The sequence below is a fragment of the Pristiophorus japonicus genome, chromosome 4, assembly GCF_044704955.1.
Source record: "Pristiophorus japonicus isolate sPriJap1 chromosome 4, sPriJap1.hap1, whole genome shotgun sequence".
Lineage (NCBI taxonomy): Eukaryota > Metazoa > Chordata > Chondrichthyes > Pristiophoridae > Pristiophorus > Pristiophorus japonicus.
Genome location: NC_091980.1, coordinates 161,475,162 through 161,497,899, shown reverse-complemented (window position 1 = coordinate 161,497,899; position 22,738 = coordinate 161,475,162). Strand labels below are relative to the sequence as shown.

General features: G+C 42.6%; 1 protein-coding gene across 1 annotated transcript; it reads left to right on the top strand.

Annotated features, from left to right (window-relative positions):
* The first annotated feature begins 1,596 nt into the window (after nucleotides 1–1,596).
* LOC139262712 (EEF1A lysine methyltransferase 3-like) lies at nucleotides 1,597–22,593 on the top strand. The gene is made up of 3 exons (XM_070877865.1): nucleotides 1,597–1,696; nucleotides 14,479–14,589; nucleotides 22,199–22,593. Exons 1-3 carry the CDS (start codon nucleotides 1,597–1,599, stop codon nucleotides 22,591–22,593), a joined length of 606 nt encoding a protein of 201 aa, XP_070733966.1.
* Nucleotides 22,594–22,738: the final 145 nt, after the last annotated feature.

Sequence of the window (22,738 nt, the reverse complement as noted above, 5' to 3'; positions counted from 1 at the left end):
TACTGTTTTCTGATCCGCTGGGACCGCCTCAGAATCCAGTGAATTTTGGTAGCTTACAACCAATGCATCCACTATCTCTGCAGCCACTTCGTTTAAGACCCAAGGATGTAAGCCATGTGGTCCCGGCGACTTGTCTGCCTTTAGTCCCATTATTTTACCGAGTACTACTTCAATAGTGATAGTGATTGTCTTAAGTTCCTCCCTCCCTATAGCCCATTGATTATCTACTATTGGAATGTTTTTAGTGTCTTCTATCGTGAAGACCAATAAAAAATATTTGTTCAACATCTCTACCATTTCCGTGTTCTCCATTATTAATTTCCTAGTCTCATCCTCTAGGGCACCAACATTCACTACAAAATAATCACTTGATAAACATAGAAGCATTTTTTTAATAATCCATTAAGAAAACGAAGTTCTCTTGAGCGGTCGTATGCTTTTCCAGATTCCACGGGTTCACGAGTAAATATAATTTTTTTGAGAGAGAAAATCTCAAAATCTACACATTTCATTTTCCAGCAATGGAACAACCAAACTCCGCAGGGTCCGTCCATCCAAAAAGAGCATCAAGCTTGCTTACTCCTCTTTGCTGCAAGCCCTGTGCTCACTGGCCGCCTCTGCGGTTTTCTTGTCCTTTGGTGTCTCAGTCATGTGCAGTTGCGATGTTCCCAGTCTCACCGCACACCGCAGCAAGCAATGCCAGAGGAGACCTACTACTTCATTTAAGCATCTATCAAACGCAAATGACAGAAACAATATTTATGCCAGGCAGTTATGTAATGGGGACAATGAGAACATAATAATAGAAAACCAGTTGACATTTTCTCTTCAACTCCCCTTTATTATTTTAACCTATCAGGGTGTATTTGAACATTCCTATTTAATCGCCGATGCTTGCAAATTATACTCTCGCCCCCTCACTCATTTCCCACTCAGTGTCTTCTCTTTTTTCTATCTCCCCTTTAATTTGCGAATTGGGTCACTTTCCCTTCCGTTCTCTGCTAGTGCTTCGTATTGGCTGGCAGTCAAATACATTTAATTTCGTAGCATACAGCTATCTGGAGTGTGAAGATGCCCAACAAATCAAGGTATGTTTAGGTCTGTCATGGTGTAACCTATTTAAACAGCACTCATCATTGTGCCAATCTACGGCCAGTTGGATTCATGCTGAACTCGGTGGATTGTTGTTTTGACGGTTGTATCCATGTTAAAGTGAAGGGATCAAAAAATGCTGTGGAGAGAAACGTTTCGGGTCTGTGACCCCTTGTCAGTAACTATGTTTCTCTCCACAGATGCTGTCTGACCTGCTGAGATTTCCAGGATTTTCTGTTTTTATTTCAGATTCCAGCATCCACCTTATTTTGCTTTTGTTAAAGTGAATTTCTGTGAATTTAAACAATCGTGCGCTGCGTTTCTACATCAAATAGTTTTTAAGCGTCTTTCTTTATCAGAGATTAAAAATTTGGGCGTGGACACGTGGAACTAAAACTGGTAGAAATCTGCATCCGGGACTGAAGGATATCTGCTTGCAGATTGGAGAGTCCTTTCGAAATCAAAGAGGATGAGCAGCTTCGAGGATAACAGTCCGCCTTGGAGATGGAGGAGAAGGACTATGAATTTAGTGGACACCCTTTAAAGATCACTATGTTTAAAGGAGCTCCTCTTGGCGTTTCCGCTTTTGTCTGGGAACCTGTAAGTTTAGCAGTCTGTTGTAGATGTATTGCTTGGATCTTACAGTAAACATCCTACCTATTTTGCAACGTATTTGCTGGATACACTCGCATGCAGGTACAAGTATTCACATCTCGGAAACGGGCCATTCAGGTCAACGACTCCATGCCTGTGTGTATGCTCCACACAAGACACCTCCCATTCCTCTTCATCTAAGCACATCAACAAAAGCTTCAATTATGTTCTCCCACGCGTTCTTATCTCATCATCATCATAGGCGGTCCCTCTAACGAGGATGACTTGCTTCCTCAAGAGGTCACAGATGTTTCAATGAAGGACCCGATGTTCCAGTCTTGAACTCCAGTTGAGGGGGTGGAAGAGGTGTGTGCATGGATTTTTTTAACGTGTGGTGACCGTTGCGCATCAGTCACCACACCAGCTCGACAGAGCTAGGCCTTTATCCAGTGGGAAGGGTTAATCAGGATGACTGGAGACCAGCTCTGCTACACAGACCTAGTGCACAAACATATCGCAGTGTGGGCAGGCCCGTGCTGCCCCTGGCCCCTTGGCTCTTCTGGGCCCGTACCCTCATTCGCCGCACCTTCGCCCATGATGCTCCAGGGCCCGGCGCTCCAGCTCTATATATAGCCCCGACCTGCGGTGGTGTTCTCACACAGATCAGGGCCACCCACTGTGTTCCAGGGCCCGGCGCTCCAGCTCTATTTATAGACCCGACCTGCGATGGTGTTCTCCTTCCTCTTGAATACATTTGTGCTAGCTCTGGTCTTGCCCGCAAATGGAAACATCTTCTCACAGCCTAGCCAACCAAATGTTTTCATAATCTAGAAGACATCTATCCAACACCCCCCCCCCCCCCGCCCCCCGACCCCAGTCTTCTACTTACTGGAGAAAAGAGCTCGGGGCTGGTCAATCTTTCCTGACAGATATAACCTCTCAGTTCTGGTATCATCTGGTAAATATTTTTGCACCTTATCCAGTGCCTCTATATCCTTTGTAAATACGGAGACCACAACTGTTCACACTACTCCAAGTAATGATCTAACCAATGTTCTCTGCAAATTTAACATAACTTCTCTCCTTTTCAGTGCTAGCCCTCGAGGAATTAACCCTACTACAATGTTTTTTTTTATGGTATTATTAACCTGCGTCATTACTTCTTGTGATATGTGAATCTGTGCCCCCAGATCTCTCTGTTCCTCTGCCACATTTGGACACTTAATTTCCAAGGAGTAGATTATCTCCTTTTTCTTCCTACCAAAATGTTCTTATTCACCGTACCAAAATATATTACCTGGCACTTATCTGTGTTGACATTAATTTGCCAATTACATGTCTATTTGGCAAGTAATGTGTTCCTGTATTTTGTCACAGTCCTCCTCTGTATTAACTACAACCGCAAATTTTAAAATTGTACTTCCCATTGCCAATTCAAATCATTTATGTTTATGGTGAACAATTATTTCTGCTGCATTACCATTATCTAACCTTTCTGTGACTGCTTCAAAGAATTCAATAAGGTTGGTTAAGCATGATCTTACCTTCTGGAATCTCTGCTGACTACGTTTTATTATATTTTCAGTTTCTAGATGTTTTTTTATTACATTTTTGATTAAGGATTTGAGTATCTTTCTAACCACTGACGCTAAGCTAATTGGTCTATAGTTCCTTGGGCTTTTTATATATAGGAATCATAGTAGCTGGACAGCAGTCTTCCGGCATGATTCCCTTTTCTAAAGAATTGTATATATGGAATAGTGCCTCTGCTATCTCTTCTCCAACTTCTTTTAAATTGCATGATGCGATCTATCCAGTACAAAAGATTTATCTTCTATAAGTTTGATTCGTTTATCAATTATCTACCCCTTCTTTAACAACAATGACAACCTGCATATTTATAGCGTCAATAACAAAGTAAAATGTCACAAAGTGCTTAACAATAAAAGCAGACATAGAATCACAGAAGGAGATATCGGGGCACTTGACCAAACATTTGGTCAAACAGGTAGGTTGTTAGGAGAATCAAAAAGAAGAGAGAGGTAGAGAGACGGGAAGGAATTCCAAAGCTTAGGAGCAAGACTGAGGACCAATGATGAATAAGATGCCATAATTGTAGGAGTGCATAAATCTCAAAGGCTTGTAGGACTGATGGAAGTTACAGAGAAAGAAAGGGGTGAGGCCATGGAGGGATTTCACAACAAGGATGAGGATTTTAAAATTGAGGCATTGTCAGACTGGAAGCCAGTTTAGGCCAGTGAGCACAGGGTTGATGGGTGAACATGGACCCCAATGTTGTGTTTTCAGATGACATTGCCGAGGGGCAACATTTAGATGAGTATTAGGAGGGGGGGGGGCAAGGATCGACCCTTGGGGGACTCCAGAGGAAACGGTGTGGGGGGAATGGTAAGAGAAGCCATTGCAGGTGCTTCTCTGACAGATTTGGTAGGTAAGAACGGAACCAGGCAAACAAAGACAGAATCATAGAAAATAGGTGCCGGAAACATAGAAACATAGAAACATAGAAAACAGGTGCAGGTGTAGGCCATTCAGCCCTTCGAGTCTACACCACCGTTCAATATGATCATGGCTGATCATTCACCTCAGTACCCCTTTCCCGCTTTCTCTCCATACCCCTTGATGCCTTTAGCTGTAAGGGCCACATTTAACACACCCTTGAATATATTGAATGAACTGGCATCAACGACTCTTTGCGGCAGGGAATTCCACAAGTTAACAACTCTCTGGAGTGAAGAAGTTTCTCCTCATCTCAGTCCTAAATGGCCTACCCCATATCCTAAGACTGTGTCCCCTGCTTCTTGACTTCCCCAACATCGGGAACATTCTTTCCGCATCTAACCTGTCCCGTCCCGTCAGGATCTTATAAGTTTCTATGAGATCCCCTCTTATCCTTCTAAACTCTAGTGTATAAAGGCCCAGTTGATCCAGTCTCTCCTCGTATGCCAGTCCAGTCATCCCTGGAACCAGTCTGGTGAACCTTCGCTGCACTCCCTCAATAGCAAGAACGTCCTTCCTCCGATTAGGAGACCAAAACTGAACACAATATTCCAGTTGAGGCCTCACCGAGGCCCTGTTCAATGCAGTAATATCTCCCTGCTCCTATACTCAAATCCCCAAGCTATGAAGGCCAACATGCCATTTGCCTTCTTCACCGCCTGCTGTACCTGTGTGCCAACTTTCAATGACTGATGAACCATGACACCCAGGTCTCGTTGCACCTCCCCTTTTCCTAATCTGCCACCATTCTGATAATATTCTGCCTTCGTGTTTTTGCCCCAAAGTGGATAACCTCACAGTTATCCACATTATACTGCATCTGCCATGCATTTGCCCACTCACCTAACCTGTCCAAATCACACTGCAGCAGCTTAGCATCCTCCTCAGAGCTCACACCACGACCCAGTTTAGTGTCATCTACAAACTTGGAGATATTACCCTCAATTCTTCATCCAAATCATTAAGGTATATTGTGAAGAGCTGGGGTCCCAGCATTGAGCCCTGCAGTACTCCACTAGTTACTGCCTCCCATTCTGAAAAGGACCCGTTTATCGCTACTCTCTGCTTCCTGCCTGCCAACCAATTATCTATCCACGCCAGTACATTACCTCCAATACCATGTGCCTTGATCTTGTACACCAATCTCTTATATGGTACCTTGTCAAAGGCCTTTTGAAAGTCCACATACACCACTCCCACTGGTTCTCCCTTGTCCACTCTACTAGTTACATCCTCAAAAATTTCCAGAAGATTTGTCAAGCATGATTTCCCTTTCATAAATCCATGCTGACTTTGATCGATCCTGTCACCGCTTTCCAAATGCGCTGCTATTTCATCCTTAATAATAGACTCCAACATTTTCCCCACTACTGATGTCAGTCTAACGGGTCTATAATTACCAATTTTCTCTCTCCCTCCTTTTTTAAAAAGTGTTGTTACATTAGCTACCCTCCAGTCCATAGGAACTGCTCCAGCGTCGATAGACTGTTGGAAAATTATTATCAATGCATCCACTATTTTTAGGGCCACCTCCTTAAGTACTCTAGGAAGCAGATAATCAGGCCCTGGGGATTTATCGGCCTTCAATCCCATCAATTTCCCCAACACAATTTCCCGCCTAACAAGGATATCCTACAGATCCTCTTTCTCACTTGACCCTCGGTCCCCTAGTACATCCAAAAGGTCATTTGTGTCTTCCTTCGTGAAGACAGAACCAAAGTATTTGTTCAATTGGTCTGCCATTTCTTTGTTCCCCATTATTATTTCACCTGAGTCTGACTGCAAGGGATCTAGGTTTGTTTTCACCAATCTTTTTCTCTTGACATATCTGTAGAAGCTTTTGCAGTCAGTTTTTGTGTTCCCGGCAAGCTTCCATTCATGCTCTATTTTCCCCCTCCTAATTAAACCCTTTGTCCTCCTCTGCTCAATTCTACATTTCTCCCAGTCCTCAGGTTTGCTACTTTTTCTGGCCAATTTATATGCCTCTTCCTTGGATCTAACATTATCCTTAATTTTCCTTGTTAGCCACGGTTGAGCCACCTTCCCTGTTTTATTTTTACTCCAGACACGGATGTACAACTGTTGAAGTTCATCCATGTGATCTATAAATGTTTGCCATTGCCTATCCACCGTCAACCCTTTAATTATCATTTGCCAGTCTATTCTAGCCAATTCACGCCTCATGCCATCGAAGTTAGCTTCCCTTAAGTTTAGGACCCTAGTTTCTGAATTAACTGTGTCACTCTCCATCTTAATAAAGAATTCTACCATATTATGGTCACTCTGCCCCAAGGGGCCTCACACAACAAGATTGCTAATTAATCCCTTCTCATTACACATCACCCAGTCTAGGATGGCCAGCTCTTTAGTCAGTTCCTCCACATATTGGTCAAGAAAACCATCCCTAATAAACTCCAGGAAATCCTCCTCTACCGCATTGCTACCAGTTTGGTTAACCCAATCTATATGTAAATTAAAGATGCCCATGATAACTGCTGTACCTTTATTGCACACATCTCTTATTTCTTGTTTTATGTTTTCCCCAACCTCACTACTACTGTTTGGGTGGCCTGTACACAACTCCCACCAGCGTTTCCTGCCCTTTGGTATTCCGCAGCTCCACCCATACCGATTCCACATCATCCAAGCCAATGTCCTTTCTTACTATTGCATTAATTTCTTCTTTGACCAGCAACACCACCCCACCTCCTTTTCCTCTCCGCCTATCCTTCCTAAATACTGAATAGCCCTGGATGTTGAGTTCCCAGCCTTGGTCACCCTGGAGCCATGTCTCTGTCATGCCAATTACATCATAGCCATTAACTCCTCTCTGTGCAGTTAATTTGTCCATCTTATTCCGAATACTCCTCACATTGAGGCACAGAGCCTTCAGGCTTGTTTTTTAATACACCTTGCCCCTTTAGAATTTTGCTGTAATGTGGCCTTTTTTGTTTTTTGCCTTGGGATTTTCTGCCCTCCACTTTTATTATTCTCCTTTCTATCTTTTGCCTCTTTCTCCCTTTTATTTCCCTCTGTCTCCCTGCATAAGTTCCCACCCCCTGCCATATTAGTTTAACTCCTCCCCAACAGCACTAGCAAACACTCCCCCTAGGACATTGGTTCCAGTGCTTCCCAGGTGTAGACCGCTTGGTTTGTACTGGTCCCACCTCCCCGAGAACCGGTTCCAATGCCCCAGGAATTTGAATCGCTCCCCTCTGCACCACTCCTCAAGCCATGTATTAATCTGAGCTATCCTGCGATTCCTACTCTGACTAGCACGTGGCACTGGTAGCAATCCTGAGATGACTACTTTTGAGGTCCTACTTTTTAATTTAGCTCCTAGCTTCCTAGGAGTAGGCCATTTGGCCCTTCGAGCCTACACCACCATTCAATATGATAATGGCTGATCATGCAACTTCAGGACCCCATTCCTGCTTTCTCTCCATACCCCTTGATCCCTTTAGCCACAAGGGCCACATCTAACTCCCTTTTGAATATATCTAATGAACTGGCCTCAACAATTTTCTGTGGTAGAGAATTCCACAGGTTTACAATTCTCTGAGTGAAGAAGTTTCACCTCATCTCAGTCCTAAGTGGCTTACCCCTTATCCTTAGAGTGTAACCCCTGCTTCTGGACTTCCCCAACATCGGGAACATTCTTTCTGCATCTAACCTGTCCAATCCTGTCAGAATTTAATATGATTCTATGAGATCCCCTCTCATTCTTCTAAATTCCAGTGAATATAAGCCTAGTCGATCCAGTTTTTCTTCATCTGTCAGTCCTGCTATCCCGGAGAATCTTTGCTGCACTCCCTCAATAGCAAGAATGTCCTTCCTCAGATAAGGAGACGAAAACTGTACACAATATTCAAGATGTGGCCTCACCAAAGCCCTGTACAACTGTGGTAAGACCTCCCTGCTCCTATACTCAAATCCTCTCGCTATGAAGGCCAACATGCCATTTACCTTCTTCACCACCTGCTGCACTTGCATGCCAACTTTCAATAAATGATGCACCATGAAACCAGGTCTTGTTGCACCTCCCCTTTTCCTAATCTGTCATTATTCAGACAATATTCCGCCTCCCTGTTTTTGCCACCAAAGTGGATAACCTCTTATTTACCTACATTATACTGCATCTGCCATGCATTTGCCCACTCACCTAACCTGTCCAAGTCACCGTGCAGCCTCTTAGCATCCTCCTCACAACTCACACTGCCACCTAGCTTAGTGTCATCTGCAAACCTGGAGATATTACATTCAATTCCTTCATCCAAATCATTAATGTATATTGTAAATAGCTGGGGGCCCAGCACTGAACCTTGCGGTTCACCACTAGTCACTGCCTGCCATTCTGAAAAGGACCCATTTATTCCTATTCTTTACTTCCTGTCTGCCAAACAGTACTCTATCCACATCAATACATTACCCTCAATACCATGTGCTTTAAATTTGCACACTAATCTCTTGAGTGGAACCTTGTCAAAAGTCTTTTGAAAGTCCAAATACACCACATCCATTGGTTCTCTCTTGTCCACTCTACTAGCTACATCCTCAAAAAATTCTTGAAGATTTGTCAAGCATGTTTTCCCTTTCATAAATCCATGCTGACTTGGACCGATCCTGTCACTGCTTTCCAAATGCGCTGCTATTACGTCTTTAACAATTGATTCCAACATTTTCCCCACTACTGATGTCAGGCTAACCAGTCTATAATTCCCTGTTTTCTCTCTCCCTCCTTTTTTTAAAAGTGGTGTTACATTAGCTACCCTCCAATCCATATGAACAGATCCAGAGTCTAAAGAATGTTAGAAAATGATGACCAATGCATCCACTATTTCTAGGGCCACTTCCTTAAGTACTCTGGGATGCAGACTATCAGGCCCTGGGGATTTATCGGCCTTCAATCCCATCAATTCCCATAACACAATTTCCTGACTAATAAGGATTTCCTTCAGTTCCTCCTTCTTGCTAGAGCCCCGGTCCCCTAGTATTCCCACCCAGCTGCACAGCGGAGGAGAGGTGTTGGAGGAGGATGGTGTAGTCAACTGAGTTGGAGGCTGAAGGTAGATGGAGAAGGATGAGCAGGGATAGATTACTATGGTCACAGTCACGTAGAATCCTATTTGTGACTTTGATAAGAGTAGTTTCAGTACTGTAGAGGGGGCAGAAATCTGATTGGAGGGATTGAAACATGGAATTTCAGGAAAGATAGGCATATATGACAACACAATCAGGATTTGAAGAGGAAAGGTAGGTTGGAGTTGCGTGTGAGTTTGCAGGGACAGAAGGATCAAGTGTGTTAGAAATCAGGGATGCCTAAAAATGTCTAAAACTGTTACAAGGGTGGGTATTTTGAGGAGAGAGGTGATGATGGCAGATTTGAAGAGGAGGGGGACAGTACCTGAGTAAAGGGAACTGTTAACAATATTAGTTAATATGGGGCCAGGATGGGAAGTTGGATGGTCATCAGTTTGGTGGGAATAGGATCGAGGGAGCAGAAGGTGAGTGAAATGGACAAGATGAGTTTGCAGAGAGCACAGCAGGAAATGGGACAAAATGTAAAGAAAGCTGTGAGTTCAGGTCCAAGGCAATGGAAAACTTTGGGGGAAGTTTGCCCGGTGGGATAGGGGAAGGAAGGGAAGCGATGAAGGCAACTGAATGGATGGTCTCAAATTTTGGGACAAAAAAGATCCTGAGCTATGCGTATTGTTATTGGACATGAGGGTGGAGAAGGCACAGTTTAAGATAATTATTTTTGTTGAAGAGGAGCTGCCAATTATCTTTGCATTCCAGGATGATCTTTGAATAGTGAGCCGTTTTAGCAAAAGAGAGCAGGACCCTATAGTGCTTTATGTGGTTCACTGGTGATGGATGGTTAAACCAATTGTCCACCATAGACGTTCAAATCTGTATGGCTTGGACTTAAGGAAGTGGAGATTAGGGTTATACCAGGAGGAACAACTAGGAAGAGAGAGAGTAACGGTTTTAATGGGGCAAGTGCATCAAAGGTGGAGGAGAGTGTGCAGTAGCAGCAAAAACATCATGTTGAATGGAGAGCCAAAGGCTAGATAGCTGTGAATTTGAAAGTGCAGGGCAATATGGTTTATTTTCACCAGGTTGGACACAGAAGGAAGTGGGGTTGGGAGGGGTTATAGCGCTATGCGTGGAAAGTGATACAAGGAAGTGATCAGAGATGGCCTTATCTGCCATAGTAATGATGGGAATAATGAGGCCACATGAGATTGTGAGGTCAAAAGGGTGGCTGTGAATATGGCTCGGAGAGTTTATATGGAAGGAGAAGTTTAGGGAGGAAAGGAGGGTAGTGAACTTCGAAAAGAGAGAGTAAGAAGTGTTGAGATCATCAAGGATGAGAAGTCGCTTGGTGCAAAGACTGAGGGAGGAAAGTAGAGAACATGTCTCAGTGCGAAACTTAGTATGATACCTGGGCAGTACAGGACAAGGATTTTAAATGAGAGCCATGAGGGGTAGAACATTTTAATCGTATATATCTTCATAACCTTTTTAATCACTTCTAATGTCATGTCCATCATGTTAAATTCCCTGGTAAATACGGAGGCAAACTAATTATTGAATGGCCTAGAATTTATGGTTCCCATGATCACATAGGCCTTCTGAAAGGGCCCACAAGTTCCAGGTTAGCGTATGTGCTACACAGAACAGATCTACCGAACTGACTAGAAAATCACTTTCGCTGGCACAAAGTTGCGCTATTTGCCCAACTAATGCCCAGCAAATGCCCACAAAACACTTATGCCTGGTAAAAGCAGGTATAGGACCCGCTTTCACCAGCATAAGGGTTATTATAAATCTTAAATTAATTATTTAAAAATAAAAAAATAATGCACAAACTCCCAAAATTAGTTAATATAAAGATTTGCCCCAATTAAAATGTTTAAAATTGTTTTTCAAAAAATTATTTTTATTGTATTTCCTGTAACAAATAGAGTTTAAATTATATTTGAAAATCAGAACATTTATTTTTATTACAGTTGTATAAATTGTTTCATTATTTGTTGATTCCAGTAGGGATGATGGTGATTCCATTTGTAAATGGAATCCGCTTTTCTCATTGGAGGACCTGGGCCACGTGATCCCAGGGATGCATCCATGCTGCCTGCACTACTAGAATCCATGAGCCTTTACGCAGGTGTGCACCTCTTGGCCCAGGACCTGAACTCTCTGTAGCTTTGGAGCCAAGAGGTAAGTTTGTAGATCATCCATGGGTTGGAGGCGTACTCCAGAAGTATGCCTCTGACCGCAAATTCAGTGCTACTATTTCTGCCATTTAGCTGTGAATTATGCCTCTGTGCTGTTCGGGTCTGGATTAAACATGGAAACATGGAAACATAGAAATCTATAGCGCAGAAGCAAGCCATTGCGGCCCACCATGTCCACGCCGGCCGACAAAGAGCCACACGGCCCTCGGTCAGCAGCTCTGAAGGTTACATATAAACCTATGAACAATGAACAATGGCAGAAAGGTAAAGAGCACCCAGCCCAACCAGTCCGCCCCACACAACTGCAACATCCCTTGCACCGAAACATTTTACACTCCACCCCAAACGGAGCTATGTTATCTCCTGGGAGAGGCAAAAACCAGATAAAAACCCAGGCCAATTGGTGGGAAAACAAATCTGTGAAAATTCCTCTCCAATCCATCCAGGTGATCAAAACTAGTCCAGGAGATCACCCTGGCTGTATTCGATTCCCTGCAGTACTTACCATTATAACTGCGCCAGCCAACAAGAGGTTAACCAGTTCAATCCCACTTACCAGCTCTAGGTCCGTAACCCTGCAGGATACGGTACTTTAAGTGCCCATCCAAGCACCTTTTAAATGTGGTGAGGGGTTCTACATCCACAATGCTTCAAGTCTTCAACACTGAAAGTGCTGCGCTCTTTTCTTGCACTATAAATATGTGCCGAGAAAAAGATTAGTGAAGTCAAGCATACGTCCCTTCCAGTCGGATTCAGGTGAATTTACAATGGGGAACAAAGAAATGGCAGACCAATTGAACAAATACTTCGGTTCTGTCTTCACGAAGGAAGAGACAAATAACCTTCCGCTTGTACTAGGGAACAGTAGGTCTAGTGAGAAGGAGGAACTAAAGGATATCCTTATTAAGCGGGAAATTGTGTTGGGGAAATTGATGGGATTGAAGGTCGATAAATCTCCGGGGCCTGATAGTTAAGGAAGTGGCCCTAGAAATAGTGGATGCTTGGTGATCATTTTCCAACAGTCTATCGACTCTGGATCAGTTCCTATGGACTGGAGGGTAGCTAATGTAACACCACTTTTTAAAAAAGGAGGAGGGAGAGAGAAAACGGGTAATTATAGACAGGTTAACCTGACATCAGTAGCAGGGAAAATGTTGGAATCAATCATTAAGGCTGAAATACCAGCACATTTGGAAAGCAGTGACAGGATCGGACCAATCAGCATGGATTTATGAAAGGGAAATCATGCTTGACGAATCTTCTGGAATTTTTTGAGGATGTAACTAGTAGAGTGGACAATGGAGAACCAGTGAATCTGGTGTATTTGGACTTTCAAAAGGCTTTTGACAAGGTCCCGCACAAGAGATTGGTATGCCAAATCAAAGCGCATGGTATTGGAGGTAATGTACTGACGTGGATAGAGATCTGGTTGGCATACAGGAAGCAGAGAGTCGGGATAAACGGATCCTTTTCAGAATGGCAGGCAGCGACTAGTGGGGTACCGCAGGGCTCAGTGCTGGGACCCCACCTTTTTACAATATACATTAATGATTTAGATGAAGGAATTCAGTGTAATAGCTCCAAGTTTGTGAATGACACTAAACTGGGTGGCGGTGTGAGCTGTGAGGAGGATGCTAAGAGGCTGCAGGGTGAATTGGACAGGTTAGGTGAGTGGGCAAATGCATGGCAGATGCAGTATAATGTGGATAAATGTGAGGTTATCCATTTTGGGGGCAAAAACATGAAGGCAGAATATTATCTGGACGATGGAAGATTAGGAAAAGGGGAGGTGCAACGAGACCTGTGTGTCATGGTTCATCTGTCACTGAAAGTGGGCATGCAGATACAGCAGGCGGTGTGGCAGGCAAATGGTATGTTGGCCTTCATAGCTAGGGGATTTGAGTATAGAAGCAGGGAGGTATTACTGCAGTTGTACAGGACCTTGGTGAGGCCTCACCTGGAATATTGTGTTCAGTTTTGGTCTCTTAATCTGAGGAAGGACATTCCTGCTATTGAGGGAGTGCAGCGAAGGTTCACCAGACTGATTCCAGGGATGACTGGACTGTCATATGAGGAGAGACTGGATCAACTGGGCCTTTATTCACTGGAGTTTAGATGAGGGGGGATCTCATAGAAACATATAAGATTCTGACGGGACTGGACAGGTTAGATGCCAGAAGAATGTTCCCGATGTTGGGGAAGTCCAGAACCGGGGGACATAGTCTTAGGATAAGGAGTAGGCTATTTAGGACTGAGATGAGGAGAAACTTCTTCACTCAGAGAGTTGTTAACCTATGGAATTTCCTGCCGCAGAGAGTTGTTGAACCCAGTTCATTGGATATGGCCCTTATGGCAAAGGGGATCAAGGGGTATGGAGAGAAAGCAGGAAAGGGTTACTGAGGGAATGATCAGCCATGATCTTATTGAATGGCGGTGCAGGCTCCTGGGGGCCGAATGGCCTACTCCTGCACCTGTTTTCTATGTTTCTATGTTTACAATAATATCTGCAGAGTGTCGGGACCACACACAATTGGCAGAAAACATTTTTTTTTAAACTTCCATTTCGATAGCGCCTTTGTTGATCTCGGGACATTCATAATTACGTTGATACCAAGTAAGTATTTTTGAAATGCAATCACTGTTGTCATTTAGGGAAATAATTTATGTACTGTAATATCCTAAAAACAGCAATGAGAGACATGACCAGATAATCTGTTATAGTGACATTGGACCAGGACTAAATGCTGTCCCGAACAAAATACCACCACCCAAGAAGGCAGAACGGAGAGATATTTTCTCGGTATTCCTAAGAGTCACCGCCCCCTCTCCCCCCCCCCCCCCCAGCTGCCCCGAAACCAAGCTTGGGAAGGTCACCTGCAAACAGGACTCTTTCAAAGCTGCTCTGACCTGCGCACACTAAAGTCATTGAGTGGCCTGTAAACAACCTTCCTTTCCTCCCTCTTCCCACATTGTCCTAGTGCTTTGTGATCTTTGTAAATCGATTAGCTTTAATATGAATATGTTTTTTTTCAAGGGCTTGTCCTTTATCAGTACTTTGAGGATGAGAAGATTAATTTTATTGGGAAGAAGGTACTTGAACTGGGATCTGGCACCGGGATTGTGGGCATTTTAGCGGTGTTGCTGGGTAAGTTATTCATCCTGCCATTTTGATTTAAGAGATTAAAAATAAAATTGTTTCGCTTGTTGGTATTTATACACACATTTGTATACGTGGAGGGCAGATATTTTCTTGACAATTACATTTCTCATTACACCCCTAATTATACATGCACCTTACAAGTTGTATTGTCTGTAAGTTATCTTCTCTGTTAAAGAGCCTACATTCACATTTGTATCCTTGCAGATACTTTTCACAGAGCGTACTCCATTGGCTATTATCCATTCTGTGTGGCCCTATAATGGAGACTAACCTTAAAAATTGGCAGGAATGGGAAATAAAGAATCCTGGCTACAATATATTCCAGAGGAATAAGGAAGGAAAAAAGAAAGGTGTGGGTGTGGCAATATTGATCGAGGATAATATGAAGGGACGATATCCTGGCGGGCTCAAATACTGAATCTATTTTGGTTGGAGTTAATGAACAGAAAATGAGCTATTACGTTGCTGGTTGTTTACCATAGACCTCCAAATAGTGAAAAGGAGATAAAGCAGCAAATCTGGAGGCAACTTTCAAAGAAATGTAACAATAATAGAGCAGTAATAATAGGGGATTCCAATTACCATAATATAGACATGGTGAAAACAGTGTAACGGGCAAGGAGGCTGAAGAATTCCTAAAATCTGTACAGGAGAACTTTATTAATCAGCTTGTTTCTAGCTCAACAAGGAAGGAAGCAGTGCTGGATCTAATTCTGAAATGAACTAGAGCAAGTGGAGGATGTTTCAGTTGGAGATCATCTGGGTAAGAGTGTTCATAATTTAAGTAGATTTAAAGCAATTATGGAAAGGAACAAAGAAAAATCAAAAGTGAAAATACCCAACTGGAACAGAACACAATTTCAGTGATTCCAGAAGGGAACTAGCACAGGTGGACTGGAAACAGATATTGGCCAGGAAATTAGTAAATGGTAATAGCAGGCCTTCAAGGTGGAGATATTTTGGGTACAAATCAAGAATATTCCATTAAGCAGGAAAGATGGAGCATCCACAGGTAGAGCTCCCTGGATGACAAAGGAAATAGAGGTTAAAATAAAACCAAAAAACATTTATGACAAATGTCAGGTACAATCAAAAACCAGGCAACATGCAGAGACTGTAGGAGGAAATTGAAAAAACATTAAAAAGACGGGCAAAGAGAGAGTATGTGAAAAAATTAGCTTGTAGCATAAAAGATTACCCAAAAATATTTTATAAAGGTATGACAAGTAAAAATTAAAGGTATGGTGGGTCTGATTAGTGACTAAAAAGGCAATCTTCTTGTGGAGGCAGAGCGAATGACAGAAGGACTGAATGAGTATTTTGCAAAAGAAAAGGATGAAGGTAATATCGCAGCAGAGGAGAAGGGAATAAAGGTATTCGATAGGAGTAAAAATAGATAGAAAGGAGGTGCTAAATAGGTTGACATCAATCAATGTTAACAAGTCACCCAGTCCAGATGGGATGTGACCTTCATTGCTGAGGGAAGCAAGGATGGAGATAGCAAAAGCTCTGATGACCATCTTTCAATCTGCCTTGGATATGGGAGTGGAGGATTGCAAATTTTACACCACTGTTCAAAAAAATAAAGCGGGATAAACCTTGTAACTACATGCCAGTTAATCTAACGTCAGCACTCAGAAAACTACGAGAGAGAGAGAGAGAGTCCATTGTCAAGGACAAAATTAAGTCTCACTTGGGGAAGTATGGGTAATAAAGGTCAGCCAGCATGGATTTGTTAAAGGCAAATCATGTTTGACTAACCTGATTATGTTCTTTGACGAAGTAACAGAGAAGGTTGATGTTACATATATGTACTTTCAAAAGGAATTTGTTAAAGAACCAAGTAACAAACTTATTTGGAAACTAATAGCACATAGGATTAAAGGGACCTCATTCACTTGGGTATGTAATTGGCTAATGGATTGACGACAGAGAGTATGTATCTTTTTATGACTGGAGAGAACTTTGCAGTGGGTTCCCCCAAGAGTCGGTATTAGGACCACTATTTTTCTTTTATATAAATGACCTAAACTTGGTTACAGGGAGTACAATTTCAAAGTTTACAGATGATACAAAACTCAGCAAATTAGCAAATAGTGAACATGATAGTAATAGGTTTCAGGGGGACATTGTACACTGGTAAAATGGGCAGGCACATGATCAATGCAATTTAACGTGCATACGTGTGAAGTGATGCACTTTAGAAGAAATAATATGGAGAGGCAATATTATCGAAAAATAGGATTTTGAGAGGTGCAAGAGCAAAAGGATCTGAGAGTGCATGTTTACAAATCTTTGAAGGTTGTAGGGCAAGATGATAAGATGGTTAAAAAAGCATATGGAATAATTGGCTTTGTAAATAGGGACAGTGTATACAAAACTGTGGAAGCCATGCTAAAACTTTACAAATTACTGGTTAGGCCTCAACTGGAGTATTGTGTATAATTCTGGGAGCAATATTAGGAAGGATGCCAAGGCATTGGAGAGGGCACAGAGGATGTTTACTGGGATGATACTAGGGGTGAGGGACTTCATTTATGTGGAGAGAGTGGAGAAGCTGGAATTATTCCCGTGGAGCAAAGAAAGTAAGGAGAGACCTCGAGGTATTCAAAATTATGAAAGGTTTTGATAGAGCAATTAGGGAGAAAATTTCATCTGGCAAGCGGGTCGGTAACCAGAGGTCATAGATTTGAAGTTATTGGCAAAGAACTAAAGGGAAAATGAGAAGATATTGTTTCTTGCAGAGAGCTGTTCTGATCTGGAATGCACAATCTGAAGGACTGGTGGAAGAAGATGCCATAGGAACTTTCAAAAGGCAATTGGACATGTACTTGAAGAGTACTAATTTTCAGGTTATGAGGAAAAAGCTGGGGTGTTGGACTAAATTGAACAGCTCTTTCATAGAGGTGGCACAGGCATGACGGGTCGATTAGACTCCTTCTGTGCTGTAAGATTCTATGATTCTGTTCTATATCACCATAGTTAATATTCACAGTTCTTATTCCTTAGTTACTACTCATAGTCTGCACCGCTATTGTTAGAAACATAGAAACATAGAAATTAGGTGCAGGAGCAGGCCATTCGGCCCTTCCAGCCTGCACTGCCATTCAATAAGATCATGGCTGATCATTCAACCACAGTACCCCTTTCCTGCTTTCTCTCCATATCCCTTGATCCTTTTGGCTGCAAGGGCCATATCTAACTCCCTTTTGAATGTATCTAACGAACTGGCTCAACAACTTTCTGTGGGAGAGAATTCCACAGATTATCCACTCTCTGAGTGAAGAAGTTTCTCCTCATCTCATTCCTAAATAGCTTACCACTTATTCTTAGACTGTGACCCCCAGTTCTGGAACTCCCCAGCAATGGGAACATTCTTCCTGCCTCTAACCTGTCCAATCCCGTCAGAATTTTATATGTTTCTATGAGATCGCCTCTCATTCTTCTAAACTCCAGTGGATACAAGCCCAGTTGATCCAGTTTCTCCTCATATGTCAGTCCTGCCATCCCGGGAATCATCTGGTGAACCTTCGCTGTACTCCCTCTATAGCAAGAACGTCCTTCCTCAGATTAGGGGACCAAAATTGAACACAATATTCCAGGTGTGGCCTCAGCAAAGCTCTGTACAACTGCAGTAAGAACTCCCTACTCCTATACTCAAATCCTCTAGCTAGGAAGGCCAACATGCCATCTTCACTGCCTGCTGTACCTGCATGCCAACTTTCAATGACTGATGTACCATGACACCCAGGTCTCGTTGCACCCCCCCTTTTCCTAATCTGTCACCATTCAGATAATATTCTGTCTTCCTGTTTTTGCCACCAAGATAACCTCACATTTATCCACATTATACTGCATCTGCCATGAATTTGCCCACTCACCTAAACTGTCCAAGTCACCCTGCAGTCTCTTAGCATCCTCCTCACAGCTCACACCGCCACCCAGCTTAGTGTCATCTGCAAATTTGGAGATATTACATTCAATTCCTTCATCTAAATCAAAGATTTATATTGTAAATAGCTGAGGTCAAAGCACTGAAGCCTGCGGCACCCCATTAGTCACTGCCTGCCATTCTGAAGAGGACCCATTTATTCCGACTCTCTGCTTCCTGTCTGCCAACCAGTTCTCTATCCACGAGAATACATTACCTCCAATACCATGTGCTTTAATTTTGCACACCAATCTCTTGTGTGGGACCTTGTCAAAAGCCTTTTGAAAGTCCAAATACATCCACTGGTTCGCCCTTGTCCACTCTACTAGTTTCACCCTCAAATATTCTAGAAGATTTGTCAAATGATTTCCCTTTCATAAATCCATGCTGACTTGGACCGATCCTGTCACTGCTTTCCAAATGTGCTGCTATTTCATCTTTAATAATTGATTCAAACATTTTCCCCATCACTGATGTCAGGCTAACCGGTCTATAATTCCCTATTTTCTCTCTCCCTCCTTTTTTTAAAAGTGGGGTTACATTAGCTACCCTCCAGTCCATAGAAACTGATCCAGAGTCAATCGAATTTTGGAAAATGATCACCAATGCATCCACTATTTCTAGGGCCACTTCCTTAAGTACTCTGGGATGATGCCTATCAGGCCCTGGGGATTTATTGGCCTTCAATCCCATCATTTTCCCAAACACAATTTCCTGACTAATAAGGATTTCCTTTAGTTCCTCCTTATCGCTACACCCTCGAACCCCAGTATTTCCGGAATGTTATTTCTGTCTTCCTTAGTGAAGACAGATCCAAAGTATTTGTTCAATTGATCTGCCATTTCTTTGTTCTCCATTATAAATTCACCTGATTCTGTCTGCAAAGGACCCTACATTGGTCTTCACTAATCTTTTACTCGTCACATATCTAAAGAAACTTTTGCAGTCAGTTTTTATGTTCCCTGCAAGCTTCCTCTCATACTTTATTTTCTGCTCATAATTAGACCCTTTGTCGTCCTCTGCTGAATTCAGACCCTTTGCCCTCCTCTGCTGAATTCATAGTCAATGCGCAATAATTTGTGAACCGTACGGGTATTACGAGGTGCGCACGCACTTGTTGGGGCCGCGCAAGTTCTGTGTGGAGGCATGAGCGACCTATAATTAATATTTGGCATGCACAATCCTCTAGTTACTAATTGATTAGCATACACTAGCAATTCCTATTCAGGCTTCACATGGTTCTAGTCATTATTGTACTGCATACCCATATAATTTGACACACAGTTTCCCCTATAATTAATATTATTAGTGCTTAGCTCTATAGATGTTATTTGTAGTGTCACCATATAATACATTTAAAATATCTTGTCAACAGCAACCAGATGACTCAGAGTTCATCCACTCAGTAACTGGGCTATATGGACAAGGACAACTGCTCTGTTAGTTGATTTCAGACGGGGTCGAAGCCTTCTAATTGACACATCTAATTGATGGGTTGTTATGGCTGACGGTCATCGGAGCGTTACAATTGGCGATGGTGTAAACATTACAGTTGGGAATATTGGAGCCGTTACCGTTGGGGTTATCAATCATTCCTTGGTCATTTTAATCTTTTGTGTCAATCGGGTTGAGCCGGCCTGCAATGCAAACTAATGCACTCTAATACTTAGAACAATCTCCGTAAAGTGCCTGATGATCAGGCACCGGAGAAAATCCATGCTAAAGTAATGCAAATGTTTGCATGCCCAACACAGTAACCCTTGAATCAAAAGGAAATAGATAGGTCCAATTAGAAAAGGATAACTGCCACTTGTCACATTTTTAAATGGAATGTGACTTTCAAAGGTCTCAGTTCACTTGATCTTCCTGTGAAACTGACATTGCAGCCAATGATTATAGAGCAGGCTTATGCGGGTGTTCATAATTTACCGAATCACCTTCAGGACACTGAAAATGTCTCAATAGTGGATAATCAAGCGGCTATAGTGAGGGAGGAACTTAATGCAACCACTATCATTAAAGAAGTAGTACTCGGTAAAATAATGGGACTAAAGGCGGACAAGTCCCCTGGACCTGATGGCTTGCATCCTAGTGTCCTAAAAGAATTGGCTGCAGAGATAGTGGATGCATTGGTTGTAATCTAGCAAAATTCCCTGGATTCTGGGGAGATCCCAGCAGATTGGAAAACCGCAAATGTAACACCCCTATTAAAAAAGGAGGTAGACAGAAAGCAGGAAACTATGGACCGGTTAGCCTAACATCTGTCGTTGGGAAAATGCTGGAGTCCATTATTAAGGAAGCATTAGCAAGACAGTTGGAAAAGCATAATTCAATCAAGCAGAGTCAGCATGGCATTGAGGATGTAACAAGCAGGGTGGATAAGGGGGGGACCAGTGGATGTGGTGTATTTGGATTTCCAGAAGGCATTCGATAAGGTTACTGCACAAGATAAAAGGTTCATGGGGTTGGGGGTAATATATTAGCATGAATAGAGAATTGGCTAACTACAGAAAACAGAGAGTTGGGATAAACGGTTCATTTCCGGTTGGCAAGCAGTAACTAGTGGGATGCCGCAGGGATTGCTGCTGGGGCCTCAACTGTTTACAATCTATATTAATGACTTGGATGAAAGGACCGAGTGTAATGTAGCCATGTTTGCTGATGATACAAGATGGGTGGAGAAGAAAATTGTGAGGAGGACACAACAAATCTGCAAAGGGATATAGACAGGTTATGAGTAGGCAAAACTTTGACAGATGGAGTAAAATGGAAGAAAATGTGAGGTTATCCACTTTGGCAGAAAAAATAGAAAAGCAAATTATAATTTAAATGGAGAAAAATTGCAAAGTGCTGCAGCAAAGAAGGACCTGGAGGTCCTGTGCATGAAACACAAAAAGTTAGTAATCAGGAAGGAAAATGGAATGTTGGCCTTTATTGCAAGGGGGAATAGAGTATAAAAGCAGAGAAGTCCTGCTACAAGTGTACAGGGTATTGGTGAGGCCACACCTTGAGTACTGCGTACAGTTTTGGTCTCCATATGTAAGGATGGACATTTGCATTGGAGGCTGTACAGAGAAGGTTCACTAGGTTGCTTCCGGAGAAGAGGGGGTTGACTTATGAAGATAGGTTGAGTAGGTTGGGCCTGTACTCATTGGAGTTCAGAAGAATGAGAGGTAATCCTATCGAAACAAAAAGACAATGTTGGGGCTCGACCAGCTGGATGAGAGAGGATATTTCCACTTAAAGGGAAAAATAAACTAGGGAGCATAGTCTCAGAATAAGGGGCCTCCTATTTAAAACACAGTTGAGGAGGACTTTCTTCTCTCAGAGGGTTGTAAATCTGTGGAATTCTCTGCCCAAGAGAGCTGTGGAGGCTGGGTCATTGAATATATTTAACATAAGAACTTAAGTGGAGCTGAGTCCATGATCAGATCAACCATGATCTTATTAAATGGCAGAACAGGTTTGAGGGGTCAAATGGCCCAGTCCTGCTCCTATTTTTTATGTTCTTATGTGCTCCGTACTTGTACCAAATGGCCCAGAGAGGTAGAATTTATTTACCGAACTCTAGTTTTCATTCTCTTGCATGGGAAAAATGCATTATACAGCTCGTGCTGCTGGGAAATAATTGGGTAACTGTTGTTATTTGATGGTTTTTCCCAGGTGGAGATGTCACCATGATGGACAGACCATACGTTTTGAAGCAAATAGAATACAATGTCTCTGCTAACATTCCCGTTAGCTCCAGACAATGTTTGAAAATTAGTGCCCTTGCTTGGGGTAATGATCAGGAAAACTTTACAACCGACTATGATTTCATCCTGTGCTCGGACATTGTGTACAACCCTACGCATTTTGAAGAGCTCTTACAGACACTGCTGCATCTCTGCAAGGAAAAAACTACATTATACATGTCTTCTAACATGACTGCCAGAGTCGGGTCCGCCAATTTTCACCAGGAGCTCTTGCCAAAGCACTTTGATAGTGAGCAAATTGATATAAACAGGAGTAACCATATTTACAAAGTGACGAAAAGAGTCCCAGCTGATGAGCACTAGTTTCTGATGCAGAGATTGGGAGAGACAATGATCAACTTGTCACAACACTATTTTAGGGATCCGCCAGATTGACTACCTACTCATGAAGTCAGCTTAACACAAAAATCTTGTGTTTTTCCCTACTTTCGCTTTGTTTCACAAGTCC

Bases quoted from the DNA above. Each gene is read 5' to 3' on its own strand.
- LOC139262712 (XM_070877865.1), top strand. From the start codon at position 1,597: ATGGAGGAGAAGGACTATGAATTTAGTGGACACCCTTTAAAGATCACT. The intron at 1,697-14,478 runs GTTTAGCAGTCT...TTTTTTTTCAAG, and splicing joins TTTTGTCTGGGAACCTGTAA to GGCTTGTCCTTTATCAGTAC. The intron at 14,590-22,198 runs GTAAGTTATTCA...GGTTTTTCCCAG, and splicing joins CATTTTAGCGGTGTTGCTGG to GTGGAGATGTCACCATGATG.